Genomic DNA, 14003 nt, shown 5'->3' with positions numbered 1-14003 from the left:
CGAGAATATGCAGGAGACAATCCCAATCTTTTGGTATCGGTTCAGACCCGATTTGTGACCCAATATGTGGTCTATTCTGGAGAAAGTTCCATGTGCGCTTGAGAAGAATGTGTATTCAGTTGAGTTTGGATGTAAAGTTCTGTAGATATCTGTGAAATCCATCTGGTCCAGTGTATCATTTAAAGCTCTTGTTTCTTTGGAGATGTTGTGCTTAGAAGACCTATCGAGTATAGAAAGAGCTAGATTGAAGTCACCAAGTATAAGTGTATTATTATCTAAGTATTTCTTCACTTTGGTTAATAATTGATTGATATATTTGGCAGCTCCCACATTCGGAGCATATATATTGAGGATTGTTAAGTCCTCTTGTTGAATAGATCCTTTAAGTATGATATAGTGTCCCTCTTCATCTCTCACTACAGTCTTTGGGGTAAATTTTAGTTTATCTGATATAAGGATGGCTACCCCTGCTTTCTTTTGAGGACCATTCGAATGGTAAATGGTTCTCCAACCTTTTATTTTCAGGCTGTAGGTGTCCTTCTGTCTAAAATGAGTCTCTTGTAGACAGCAAATAGATGGGTCCTGCTTTTTTATCCAGTCTGAAACCCTGCGCCTTTTGATGGGGTCATTAAGCCCGTTCACATTCAGAGTTACTATTGAGAGATATGAGTTTAGTGTCATCATGATATCTATTCAGTCTTTGTTTTTGTGGACTGTTCCACTGAACTTCTTCTTAAAGGGGAATTTTAAGAGTCCCCCTTAAAATTTCTTGCAGAGCTGGTTTGGAGGTCACATATTCTTTTAGTTGCTGCCTGTCTTGGAAGCTCTTTATCTCTCCTTCCATTTTGAATGAGAGCCTTGCTGGATAAAGTATTCTTGGTTGCATGTTCTTCTCATTTAGGACCCTGAATATATCCTGCCAGCCCTTTCTGGCCTGCCAGGTCTCTGTGGAGAGGTCTGCTGTTACCCTAATACTCCTCCCCATAAAAGTCAGGGATTTCTTGTCTCTTGCTGCTTTAAGGATCTTCTCCTTATCTTTGGAATTTGCAAGCTTCACAATTAAATGTCGAGGTGTTGAACGGTTTTTATTGATTTTAGGGGGGGATCTCTCTATTTCCTGGATCTGAATGCCTGTTTCCCTTCCCAGATTAGGAAAGTTTTCAGCTAGAATTTGTTCAAATACATATTCTGGCCCTCTGGCCCTTTCGGCGCCCTCGGGAACCCCAATTAAACGTAGGTTTTTCTTCCTCAGGTTGTCGTTTATTTCCCTTAATCTATCTTCATGGTCTTTTAATTGTTTGTCTCTTTTTTCCTCAGTTTCCCTCTTTGCTATCAACTTGTCTTCTATGTCACTCACTCGTTCTTCCACCTCGTTAACCCTCGTCGTTAGGACTTCTAGTTTGGATTGCATCTCATTCAATTGATTTTTAATTTCTGCCTGATTAGCTCTAAATTCTGCAGTCATGAAGTCTCTTGAGTCCTTTATACTTTTTTCTAGAGCCACCAGTAGCTGTATAATAGTGCTTCTGAATTGGCTTTCTGACATTGAATTGTAATCCAGATTTTGTAACTCTGTGGGAGAGAGGACTGTTTCTGATTCTTTCTTTTGAGGTGAGGTTTTCCTTCTAGTCATTTTGCTCAGTGCAGAGTGGCCAAAAGCAGATTGTATTGGGAAAAAGAGAAAAAGAGAGGAGAGAAAGAAGGAAAGAAAAGAGAAAGAGGGAAAAAAAAAGGGAAGAAAAAGAAAAACGAAAAAAAAAATGAAGAAAAAGAGAAAGAAAAAGAAAGGAGAAAAAAAGGGGGTGGGGGAAGGAAACAAATCAAAAAGCAAAACAAAACAAAAAAAAAAGAACCACAGGGGAGTATCTTCTGATTCTGTGTTTTTTAAGTCCTTGGCTTCTCCTGGAAGTTGTCCGTCTAGCTGATCTTCTGGGGGAGGGGCCTGCTGTGCTGATTTTCAGGTGTTAGCAGTTGGGGGAGCTGCTGTGCCCCTGCCTGGTGCAGGGCTTAGTGGGGGTTGTTTACCCCGTGAGGCCGCAGGAGGAACAGCCCCAGTGGCGGGGCAGCTCTGGAAACCTGGATTCAGCTCCGGCAGGAACTCCCTCTGCAGGGCCTGGAGGCTCCGGGGCGGGGCCGCTGCTCTGCTCAGCTGGGGCAGGGGCGTCCTTGCTGTCCTGGGCCCTCCCGGCCTCTGCCTGTCCCGGGGGAGGCGGGATCCTGGGCTGTGTCCCGGCGCCCTGTGCTCCGGAGCCTGCGCTGTTGGATTCGCGCTCCCGGGCCGCAGCCCCCTCCGCGGAGCCGCCGCCCGAGCCCCGCCGAGCTGCTCCTGGAACCGCGCAGCGCCCTCTACACGGAGCCTCTTCCTCTGCCCGAGCCCCTCCGAGCTGCTCCCGGGGCCGCGCAGCCCCCTCCGCGGAGCCACCGCCCGAGCCCCTTCAGCTGCTCCGGGTCCCGCCTGGTCCCGCCGTGCGCGCTGCAGCCCTTAGGGAGCTCGGCGCACTCTCCTGGGGCGCAGTTGCTCTGTTACTGTCCCCGGGAGCCCGAGGGCACCCCCGCCCTCCTGGGTCCTGCTCCACCTCCCCGCGAACCCCTTTCCCCCGGGAAGGTCGGTGCAGCTCCTGCGTCTCCGGGACGGGGCTCTCCTGTCCTGGGGACACTCGCCCCGGCCTCAGCCCGGCTCCTCGCGGGGCTCCTCCCCCTTGGAGGCCTTTGTTCCTTTATTTCTTTTTCCCCGTCTTCCTACCTTGATAGATGCGCGAACTCTTCTCACTGTAGCATTCCAGCTGGTCTCTCTTTAAATCTCAGGCCGAATTCATAGATTTTCAGGATAATTTGAAGGTTTTCTAGGTAGTTTGGTGGAGACAGGTGATTTGGGGACCCTACTCTTCCGCCGTCTTGCTCCTCCCCAGTTCTGTCTCCTTGGTTTTATGATATTGGTTATTTGTGTCTTCTTGCTAAAGATATGTCAGTCTTAATTCTTTCAAAGGACCAATTTTCTGTATGTTTGCTTTCTACTTCAAGAATTTCTCTCTTTGTCTTTATTATTGCCTTACTTCTACTTTCGTTTTTGCCCCAGTTTTATTGGGACAGTTCTACTTCCTTTGGATTTATCTTGCTGTTTCGTTCCCCTAATTTCTTGAGATAAATGCCTAGATCATTCACTTTTAATCCCTTTTCCCTAACATATGCATTTGAGAGTATAAATTTTCTCCTAAGTACTACTTTAGCTTCATTCCACAAGTTATGATATGTAAAAATTTTATCATTCTCTTTCAACTGTTTTCTAATTTCCGTGATGATTTCTCCTTTAATCCATGGGTTATTTGGTAGTTCATTTTAAGTTTCTAAGCACAGGGGGATTTTCTAGTTATCTAACAAAGTTGCACTGTGGCCAGAATGTAGACTTTAATTTCACTCCCTTGAAATATTCTAAGACTTTATTCCCACTTCATGGTCAGTTAAAAAAATTATTTGCTTAAAAATACAATGTATTCGGCAGGTGTTAAAAATAGTCTCTTCAAGGACACCTCAGTCGGTTAAGCACTGGAATCTTGATTTCTGCTCAGGTCAAGATCTCAGGATCCTGGGATGGAGGGCCACATCGTGCTCCACCCTCAGCAGGGAGTCTACTTGGGATTCTCTCTCTCTCTCTCTCTCTCCCTCTGCCCTCCCCTTTCACTCTCTCTCTCAAATAAACAAATCTTTAAAAGAAGTTTCTCCAGAGTTTTCCTTTGGTGGCGGGGGTGGGGGGAGCGTCTCTATGACCATTTGGTCAATTCTGTTCATCTCAGTGTTTTCAAGTCTATATTATTCCTTAACTTTTGTCTGCTTTTTTCCCACTAGTTACTAAGACAAGTATGTAAAATCTTTCATAGTGATCGTGGGTGTATTTCCCCTTTGAATACGGAGGAGTTTTGCTTTATGTATTTTTAAGTGTTATTTAAAAACATTATTTATTCCTGGTGAATTAAATCTTGTATCACTATGAAGACCCTCTTTAACAATACTTTTAGCCTTTACTTCTTTTGTCTGATACTAATATCGCTATAGCAATATTCTCTTGACTGATACTTGCATAGCATATCTTTTCCCTTTCTTTTACTTACAACTTTTCTATATCTTTTTGTTTTAATGTTGGATAAACAAAATCTAAATATATGCAATGTGCAAGAGACACATCTAAAACAAACAGATTTTATTGGAGCACTGATAGAGTAGGCAGTTAGGTAGACAGAAGCTGGAGGCAAGGATGGTGATAAATGGTTACACATTAGAAGCCTGAAGGGGGCACAGCATCTTGAAGTTGTGGCTTCCAGGACCCCTTGGCTAATAGACCAAGAGCTCCAGATGCAGGACGGGCCACTCTCCTCTCCCACCTCTGCTCCAGGGTAACCCCCAGACTCATTATAATGCATTCACGTTGTGTTTTAGCCCTACCCCCAATCCCAAGAGGGAAGGTTGCCCTGACGGTTCTGGGACAAACTTTGTAAAGTCAGAAACTAACCTCTCCCAACCTGTGGAAGGAGTCCCTCAAAGGATTGGAAGCCTCCATTAGAGACCACCCCATACACACACACACACACACACATAAAAAGAAAAGACTCCTGTAACCTCGGGGCAGTTGCCACCGCTGAGCCGGCCCACTCTCCCACCTTGAGGGTTTACTTCCTTAACAAACTGCTTTGTGCTTCCTACTTTCTTCTGTCTTCGTTTTTTAATTTTTTTTAAGTTTTTATTTTTTTAAAATTAAAAAAAAAATTTTTTTTAAATTTAAATTCAAGTTAGTTAATATATAGTGTATTATTCATTTCAGGGTGGAGTTTAGTGATTCATCAGTTGCATACAACACCGAGCACTCATTACATCACGGGCCCATCACCCAGTTACCCACCTCCTTCCCAACTGTCTTTATTAGAGTATGGATCCTCATGGAAATTGTTCATAGGAAACCCAACAACTGAGACCTCCATTCATACAACACAGACTCTCCCACCCTGAACATCATGTATTCCATTTTCAGTTCCATTACATGTTCCATTATATTTAATGTCATCACTAAAGCATGAGATTCAAAATTACCCTTTTACTTGGCACTTTCTGTTTCACCCTGTTTTATATTTCGTTTTTTTTCTCATTTCTTGCCTTTTTGTTAGATAACTAGGTATTTTTAATGAATTACTCCATTTTTTCCCATTATTCATTGGAAGATAAACTCTGGTCTTGTTCTTTTAGTGCAAGGATTGACAAATTATGGCCTGTGGGTCAAACCTAACCTGATGCCTGTTTTTTGGTAAATAACAATGTATTCCAGCACAGCCACACTCATTTTGCACATTGTCTATGTCTACTTTGATGCTATGACAGTAGGTAGGTAGAGCAAACACCAAAGGGGGTCTACAATGACTAAAATATTTACTATCTAGCCCTTTACAGATAATTTGCAACCCCATTTTTAGTGGATATCCTTTAAAATGCAATGTATATATATACATATTTTTAACATACCAAATTCTTAAAACCTCCTCTTTATGGATGATAAATCAAGTCCCTCAAAATCTTTTTTTTTTTTTTAAGATTTATTTATAATTCATGAGAGACCCAGAGAGAGAGGCAGAGACACAGAGGGAGAAGCAGGCTCCCAACAGGGAGCCTGATGCAGGACTCGATCCCAGAACCCAAGGATCATGACCTAGCCCAAGGCAGATGCTCAACCACTGAGTCACCCAGGTGTCCCCCTCGGAATATTTTAATTATATTTTCCCCTTCCCGCATAGACATTATTGTACTCAGGAATTTTATTTTCTTAATAAACTCTGTTTTGGAATCATTTTAGATTCACAGAAAAGTTGCAAAGATAGCGGTGAGTCCATGTATGCCCTTCACTCAGCTTCACCTAACGTTACTGTAGAACGTTGGTACATTTGTTAAATCTATGTGATAACATTGGTACATTTACTTTTAACTAAATGCCAAACTTCATTCAGATTTCACCAGTTTTCCCACTTACATCCTTTTTTTTGTCTAGGATCCAATCGAGGGTCCATGTTGGATTTAGTTGTCATGCCTCCTTAATCTCCTCCGGTCTATGACAGTTTCTCAGTCCTTCCTTGTTTTCTCTGACCGTGACAGTTTTGAGGAGTACTGGCAGGTTCTTAAATTTAGGTTTCTGTTTTCTGTATGCTTAGACTGAGGTTCTGTGTTTTGGGGGAAAAAAACCACAGAGGCGACATGCCCCTCTCATTACATCACATCAGGCAGTACATGAGATCAGCTGGGTGTTGCTAATCTTCATGACCTGGCTAAGGTTGTGCTGGCCAAGTTTCTCCTGCGTGGAGCTCTCTTTTTTCTCTTTCTATTCTCAGTGCTTTGGCAGCAAGCCCCTAAGTGGAGCCTACATTGTGGCTGGAAGGAGTGAGAAGTGGAGTGGGGTATATCTACACAATGTTGTTTTTTTCGAAGATTTTCTTTATTTATTCATGAGAGACAGAGAGAGAGAGGGGCAGAGAGAGAGGGGCAGAGAGAGAGGGGCAGAGAGAGAGGGGCAGAGGGAGAAGCAGGCTCCATGCAAGAAGCCCTATGTGGGACTCGATCCTGGGTCTCTAGGACCACCCCCGGAGCTGAAGGCGGTGCTAAACCGCTGAGCCACCTGGGCTGCCCTATCTACACAATGTTATTTGGAATTCTTGTATAGAGAAAATTTGTCTCCTCTTATTTGTTCAATTCTTTTTTATAGCAGTACAAACTCATGCATACTTATTTCGTACTTTGTGTTTTAGTCCAATACAACATTATTTCTTTTGCTCAAATTGTTCCAACTTTGGCCATTGGGAGCTATCTCGGGTTGGCTCATTTTTCCTTTCAATATGACCCAATCCTTTTGTTTTTATGGATGCTTCTTTACTTTCTGGCCCTACAAGATGCTCCTGGCTCCCCTGCCTGTCTCTTTCTCCCATGACAGAGCAATGTAGTCACTAGTTTACAGGTAAGCGCCAATCTTCTCTCTTCCAAGAAAGAAATATTTTACACTGCCTAGATTCAGTGCCTGAGATTGACCCACCTGTCCAAATTATAGCTGAATTGGGATCAGATATTAGACATTTGCTGTGTTCCATCCCTGGAGCCACATTGGGGCCCCTTGATCACTGGCCTTACTGTCCCACGTGCCTGGCCCCAGCCTATCTACTATTCAAGACCAACTACGTTATGAAAAGAACAGTTGATTTGGAGGAGAGATCCTGGGCTCCAGTTTTTAATATAGTAAGTTTGAAGTATATGCAATATCCAAATATCTTCCACCCTTACCTCTTACTCGTCTTCAAGCAAATGAGTATAGCAGGAAATTGTTGACTTCGTCTTCCACAATCCAGTCTTCTGGGACAATCCCAGTCCTCTGGGACAAATCCTTCCATCATTTCAGCAGAATTACTGCCTTGTGTTGATAACAGATTACACCTTTCTTATCTCAGAAGTTAACTTTCTCCAAAATAATGGTAAATGTTGTTATCCTACCATTTGTCTCTGCATAATTCTAAAAAATCTTTGAATCTCTTTAGCTCTCCCTAGAGGTTAGATTCTATTGACAATGACCTGACTCTGATATTGTAACCACAACAGTGTCCGAACATTTCCAAGTTTTCTTTGGATGTTCCCTCACCCTACCTCACTCAACCTCCTTTCTTCCAAAATTTTCCTTGACTCTTGGCCTACCTTATAATATCCCCCCAAATAATTCTGGCAGCTCTCCATACCTAGCTTGCTGTTCGAATCCACTTCAACTCTCTCTGTTTGTGTTGGAATTGTTTGTATGTTCTCATGAATTCCTGGGGGTGGGCATCAGACCTTAGCCATCTTATCTCTTCCATATGCCTGACTGTCTCCAGCACCTACTCCACCTAGTTCGTTACACCTCAACATCTTACACAACTGTCCAGCAGTTGAATCAACTTGATAGCATTGCACCATCCAAGTACATGGCAAAAAAACAAACCAAACCAAACCAAAACACCCTCTGGACTTCTACAGTCCTCCTGCATCCATCCTTGGGGAAATATGACCCTGAACCATATCCATTCCACATGTGGAAGTGGGGCTACTGCACTTTCCCAAGTCCAGTTTCCCTGGGACCCAACCACACCCGCTCACATATGCTTGTCTCTGGCTGCTACATCAGCTCACAAAGCCTGACATATTTACAATCCATCCCTTTATTTAAGAAGTTTGCCAACGTATGCTACACAGTAACAGACCTTTCTGAAAGAAATGTTTCTTGGAATCTATTTCTAGTAGGGGTGTCTAGGGGGCTCAGTCCGATAAGCACCTGACTCTTGATTTCAGCTCAAGTCATGATCTCGAGGTCGTAAGATTGAGCCCCCGCACTCAGTAGGGAATCTCCGTAGGATTTTCTCTCTCGGGATGCCTGGGTGGCTCAGTGGTTGAGCATCTGCCTATGGCTGAGGGCGTGATTCCAGAATCCCAGGATCGAGTCCCACATCGGGCTCCCTGCATGAAGCCTGCTTCTCCCTCTTCCTGTGTCTCTGCCTATCTGTATCTCTCATGAATAAATAAATAAAAAATCTTAAAAAAAAAAAAAAAAAAAAGGATTCTCTCTCTCTGCCTCTGCCCCTCCCCTCCATGTATGCTCGACTCTCACAAAAAATAAAAGTAAAATAAGTAAAAATTAAAATAAGTTAGTTTTTCTATCCTGCTGCCCCTTTTTAAGTGCCCATAAAGTGACAAAACCAAATGACAAAAAGGAATTAGCAAATTTTGGAATCGTGTCTCCTCACTGAATCTTCTATGATGAAGACCAATTATTTGCCTCGTGTACTCTGTGCTCAGAGAGCGGCAGCTATGTGTCCAGCTCTATAAGGCACCGACTACATGGAGACACCCGACCCATGAGTGAGCAGAACTCCCAGGCACAGTGCCCTGATCTCGGCTGGCCAGACTGACACAAAGCTAGAAAGCAGCAGAGAACCACCTGACCCAAAGTCCCAGTGCACATGTGTGCATACATGTCTGTATGTAAAAGACAGAGTGCTCCACGTGGAAAAACTAGAATATACACAAGTACTAGGGAGGCTAACTCCAGATGGCAGGTTCCTGAGGGATCTGTTCCCCTGCTAATGTACTTATTTCCAAATATTCTACGATTAACACATACTCTATTACTCTTCTCATCAGAAATAAGTGATCTTCAATTTGAAGGATGCTGAGAGGGATCCCTGGGTGGCGCAGCGGTTTGGCGCCTGCCTTTGGCCCAGGGCGCGATCCTGGAGACCCGGGATCGAATCCCACGTCGGGCTCCCGGTGCATGGAGCCTGCTTCTCCCTCCGCCTGCGTCTCTGCCTCTCTCTCTCTCTCTCTCTCTCTCTCTCTGTGACTATCATGAATAAATAAAAAAATTAAAAAAAAAAAATGAAGGATGCTGAGAAATGACCAAATGCACTTAAGAATTGGGACTTTTCAAACAAACACAAAAACACTATTAAACACAAACACTCAATCATCCTATTTCCACATCACTGAGCTAGAACATCCTCACATCTCCAGAGAACGTAGTGAAGTCAACAGAACAGCTGCTTCCTTGCACTAAATACACAAGAGGTCAGTCCATGTGAGTCATTCTGAGAAATTTAAAGTAGACTTTTAATTTATAAAAGAGAGATGCCTTCTAACTGTACATCCTCGAACTTTCACTCAAACACCCTGGGTCCTGCTGTTCTTGGTGTTTCTGTAACAACCTCGATCAGAAAAGAACACACAAAGGTTCTTACCTGTATTGCTGGCAGGACTGGGGGCTGATCCGCCAAAGAGGACCTCTATGAGTGAGGACGCGGGGCCAGAATGGTACTTCTTTAGTGTTATCAGAGCCCTGCCAACAGAGTAGAATTAGGAGTGTGGTGAACACCAAATATTGAATCTGTGCCCAACCCTCTGCCCAGCAAAGGCCACCTGCAGCCTCCATATCCCGTGAGGGGCCCACACAAGACTCCACACTCAACACAATTGCTCTCTTCTACCCACAGAGGCAAGCAGTCAGGGTAAGTGTGCAGTACTGGAAGAAAATAGGATGCCTGCGTGGCTCAGTATGTGATCCCAGAGTCCTGGGATCGAGTCCTGCATCAGGCTTCCCATAGGGAGCCTGCTTCTCCCTCTGCTTATGTCTCCGCCTCTCTGTCTCTCATGAATAAGCAAAATCTTAAAAAGAAAAAAAAAAAAAAGAAAAGAAAAAGAAAAAGAAACTTGATTCCCAGTCACACAAACTCTTACTTTTTCAGTCGCTTGTAAGTGATGTCATTGGCAAGTTTTAACAGTCTGTAGGCCCGCTCCCGGTCCCGGTCCAAGCTCAGCTGGAAATCATGAGACGCATCAAAGGCTACTGTGACTGATCTCTGTGTGATCCGCGTCAGGATCCCTGTGGCCAGCTGATTGCCTTCATCATACAGACCCACTATATCGCCTATAGAAGCAAAAAGTTACACATACGCTGTGCACAGTATTTCAAATATCCTATCCCTCTTGTCTTTAGAAATGCAAAAAAAAAAAAAAAAGAAATGCAATCGGTAGCAATAAAAGTTTTTTTTTATAGTAAAAGTTTTTTAACCAGCACCTAAATTATATATAAAAATTGACTTGAAATCAATGAAGTGTTTACAGCAAACGTGCCAGTCAAGAAACATTTAAAGTGCCTGCTCTGTGCCAGGCGCTATTCCAGGCACTGGTCTGATTAGAAATAAGACACAGATATCTGCACCGAAGGCTTTAAGGAAAGATGAAAAAAAAAAAAAAAAGGAAAGATGAAGCCCACCCAGGAGGGGATGGAGAGGGATGAGGGCGTCACTTTAGAAACACTGTATAACAAGGGTTCCTCTGAGTGGTGACAGGTAAGCAGGATGGGGCTTGAACAAAGTGGAGCCCTCAAGCACATCTAGGAGAAACATTCCAGGAAGAACAGGAACATCGACGAAGGAGGGAGGGAGGGAGGTCATTTGCTGACCACTCAGCACAGATCTCTCCACTTCCCATGGCAATGCTGGGGGATTCACCCATCTGCTAGGTGACCCTGAGGGCCTTCCCTTGATGCCAGGGAGAGAGCATACAACCTACGCCTCAGCCAGTCACTGCATCCCATGTCCATCCCTGGCCACGGTGACTGTTCAGGGATGAGCACAGACCAAATCTGAGGCCCTGAGATGCAATGAGACTTTTGATTGGCATCTGCGAAAAGGCCCTACGTCTGTCTAGCTGAACCAGGAACTTGAAAGCAAATTGGGGCCAGAACCACTATGATGTGTCACCTGAGAAGGAAGCCAACCCAGAAGAGGGCAAAGCCAAGAAATGGAGAGAAGTGAAGCCTAAGCAACCTCCCAAAAGCCCTGAAGGCAACCTTCCAGTATTGCAACCAATGCCATCCTTCGTACCCAAGCCAGTTTGGCTTGGGTTTTCATCACCTGGAACAGAAGACTGTTCTGACCAAAACAGACTCCACTGTGAGAGAAAGCCAGAGCCACTCACATATTTACACCCTATTTATTCTGTGTCGGAAAGTATATGCCACAAGTCAACCAGGCACCAGGCACACCCTTAACTTGGGCTACTTTTCTTCCAGGCAATGAGTTTCATCTCTACCTTGAACCTTTTCTCTGGCACCTTCTCTCAACTTTATAGACACAAAGAGCACAGGGCAACAACACTCCTGGGGCAGGGTCTGGTTCTGTGTGCGCAACCACAGGACCCCATGCCTCCTGGGACCACCTCCCCACCAGTACCCTGCATAGGGTCCCATGTTCCAGAACTGATGTTTCTAAGTTGAGCCTTAAAACTGCTCTTCAGAAGATTAAAAAGTAACAACCCTACCTCAATCTGATCAAAACCTGCATCGACACATCAGATTTTTAGCCGGATGTATTTCCACATAAATGCCCCTGCCCCTGACTTCCTGTTTATGAACCCTTCACTAGTCTCTGGGGTCACACTTCACAATGCTGGTCAACTGAATATACTACTGAATATATTTTTACTTTTCGTTTTCAGATTTACAACACCCCCCCACCCCCCCCATGGATACTGGACTGTGACAGTGAAACAGTGTAACAGAAAGTTGCCACTGTAACGCCCCCAGTCCCTGTCTGCAGATAGCAGCCTCACTTAACAAGAACATGTAGACCTGATGCCAACCAGCAGCCCCTCTTCATCCCGTCTCCAATTCCAGCTAGTATTCCAACAACAGTGGGCAAGAGTTTGGCCAATCAGAATATGAAATCAAAAACCCGTCAGCACCAAAACACAGCGGAGACTCTTCTAGAGCAAGTACAGAACCACTGGTGCTGCTGTCTCCAGGCTTGAGAGCTAAACAGGTGCCCCTGGTGGGTGGTTCAGCAGCTTCTCCCAGCTGCTCGTCCTCTCCAGCAGGGTTGGCACGAGTGTACTTCAAGTACTCCTGGCACAAGAAGCCAGGGAACACGGAGCTATGAACACTGTGTCCTCGTCCAAGACAAATACGATGACAGTCCTGTGTAATGTTACACTTTCTAGGGGCCACGATAGAAAAAATTTTTTAAAAATACATTGGTTTTAGTAACAACATATTTTAATGCCATATACATTCAACATGTATTACGTTTCCAAAAAATTACTCTAGAGATTATCTATATTTCTTTGTACTTGAACTTCAAAATCTGGTGTGCGCTGCACGCATGTGGCAATCACTGCCCACATCTCAACCACACACGGCAGGTGGCTGCCACCGCGGACAGTGCTGACCTAGACTACCAAAGAGCCACAGAGGTGGTGAACTTCCAACTAAGAGTTCTTCGCTGCATTGCTTTATTCTCCAACTAGTCACATGTAAGCTGGTGCTCACAAGAGTAAAAGTCACAGCTTGGAGACCAGCAGCACAAAATATACGCCTACATCGCAAATGCACAGACCTGAAGTAAAGCTGTTGCTGGGAAGCACCGCAGCAGATGTGCATCTCCTGGGCTCTAAGGTGACCAGCAGCCGCCCGTACAGCCCAGTCCGCTGGCTGGAAACCTGCAGCTTCAGCAAACAGACGCCTCGGCTCTGGAGTTCTTTTGGGGAGATGTTTTCCTGCCAGGACCTGGAAGACATCCAATACTGAGAGTTCAATATTTACACTTGCCCAGCTTTTATTCCAGCCCACACAGAAGGAATGTAAAAGGGAGAGAAAAGCAGACAAAGGCGCCAAATGAGACCCACAGAGGCTCTGCATCTGCCCCTTGCATCCTGAGCCTCCCCCATCCCCTCGCGCTGGCAGAGCTAGTCCCTTTACCTGATCTACTTGCACGGGTTCCCCCCATGTCACTCAGTCCATCAGTGCCCCCTGCCAAGTCCACCATCTGTAACCTCACGAATCCACCTCTGCCTCTCATCCTCGCCACTATAACCCCGGTTCAAGCCATACCTCCTCCTCATCTGGACCAGACAGAGCCTCCGGCCTCCTGCCTGACCTCGGGCGCTTGCCCTGACCAGTCAGTCGCAAGCAGCAGCACCCAAGCAGGCCACCTGAAACACAAATCTAGTCACTCCCCTTTGAAAGGTAACAAAGGAAGACCTCACTAAGATGGAGTAGGGAGGCCAGAGAGGGGAGCTGCACCATTCCACGTCAGCTACAGACCCTGATGGCACAGAAGCCTCAACGACTGGGAAAGATGCGCATCACATCCCCTGCAGGAAATCCACCAGCCCTGCACTCAGCCGGTGAGCCCCGGTCATCACCCTGCGCGCCTGCCTTTCTGTGATAGACTTCTATTCCAAACAACCCTTCCCACTGCCTCCTTCTCCGTAAAATAAAGGTCCTTCCTCTCCTCCTCTTGTTGCACTAATCCAGTTTGTGCCACAGCTTCCTTGGCCGGAACTGCAGTTCTCTGCTATTATGAATAAACTCATCTCGCTGGTAAAAATAAAAAAAAGGGGTGGGGGCTGTTTTATTTTTGAGGTTAACCCCTCCCCCGAAAACCCACACTTCACCGTGCAGAGCC

At 45.1% G+C, this 14003-nt stretch overlaps 2 protein-coding genes across 14 annotated transcripts in view; one reads left to right on the top strand and one right to left on the bottom strand.

Annotated features, from left to right (window-relative positions):
- The window catches only part of LOC144292441 (large ribosomal subunit protein bL21m-like), a 78104-nt gene that overhangs the window by 49994 nt on the left and 14107 nt on the right, over positions 1-14003 (top strand). The gene's annotated exons all lie outside the window — the stretch shown is intronic.
- Positions 1-14003, bottom strand: part of LOC144292439 (DNA-binding protein SMUBP-2-like) — an 82753-nt gene that overhangs the window by 67725 nt on the left and 1025 nt on the right. For 9 of the 13 annotated variants that reach the window (XR_013359836.1, XM_077862719.1, XM_077862721.1 and 6 more), the window contains exons 2-4: positions 12933-13102; positions 10273-10462; positions 9777-9874 (exon numbers count right to left, since the gene is read on the bottom strand). Coding sequence is in view for 12 of the 13 variants with exons in the window: in XM_077862719.1 (XP_077718845.1) it covers positions 9777-9874; positions 10273-10462; positions 12933-13102 (458 nt within the window). In the remaining variant the exon portion in view is untranslated. Of the gene's footprint in view, positions 1-2751; positions 2844-4180; positions 6195-7241; positions 9383-9776; positions 9875-10272; positions 10463-12932; positions 13103-13426; positions 13528-14003 lie in introns of those variants that run through there. The other 4 variants (XM_077862714.1, XM_077862723.1, XM_077862722.1 and 1 more) reach the window with 4 other exon arrangements.

This window comes from Canis aureus, chromosome 21 (genome assembly GCF_053574225.1).
Source record: "Canis aureus isolate CA01 chromosome 21, VMU_Caureus_v.1.0, whole genome shotgun sequence".
Classification (NCBI taxonomy): Eukaryota; Metazoa; Chordata; class Mammalia; order Carnivora; family Canidae; genus Canis; species Canis aureus.
Note: the sequence above shows the minus strand (reverse complement) of the source record. Positions and strands in the feature narration are given on the sequence as shown.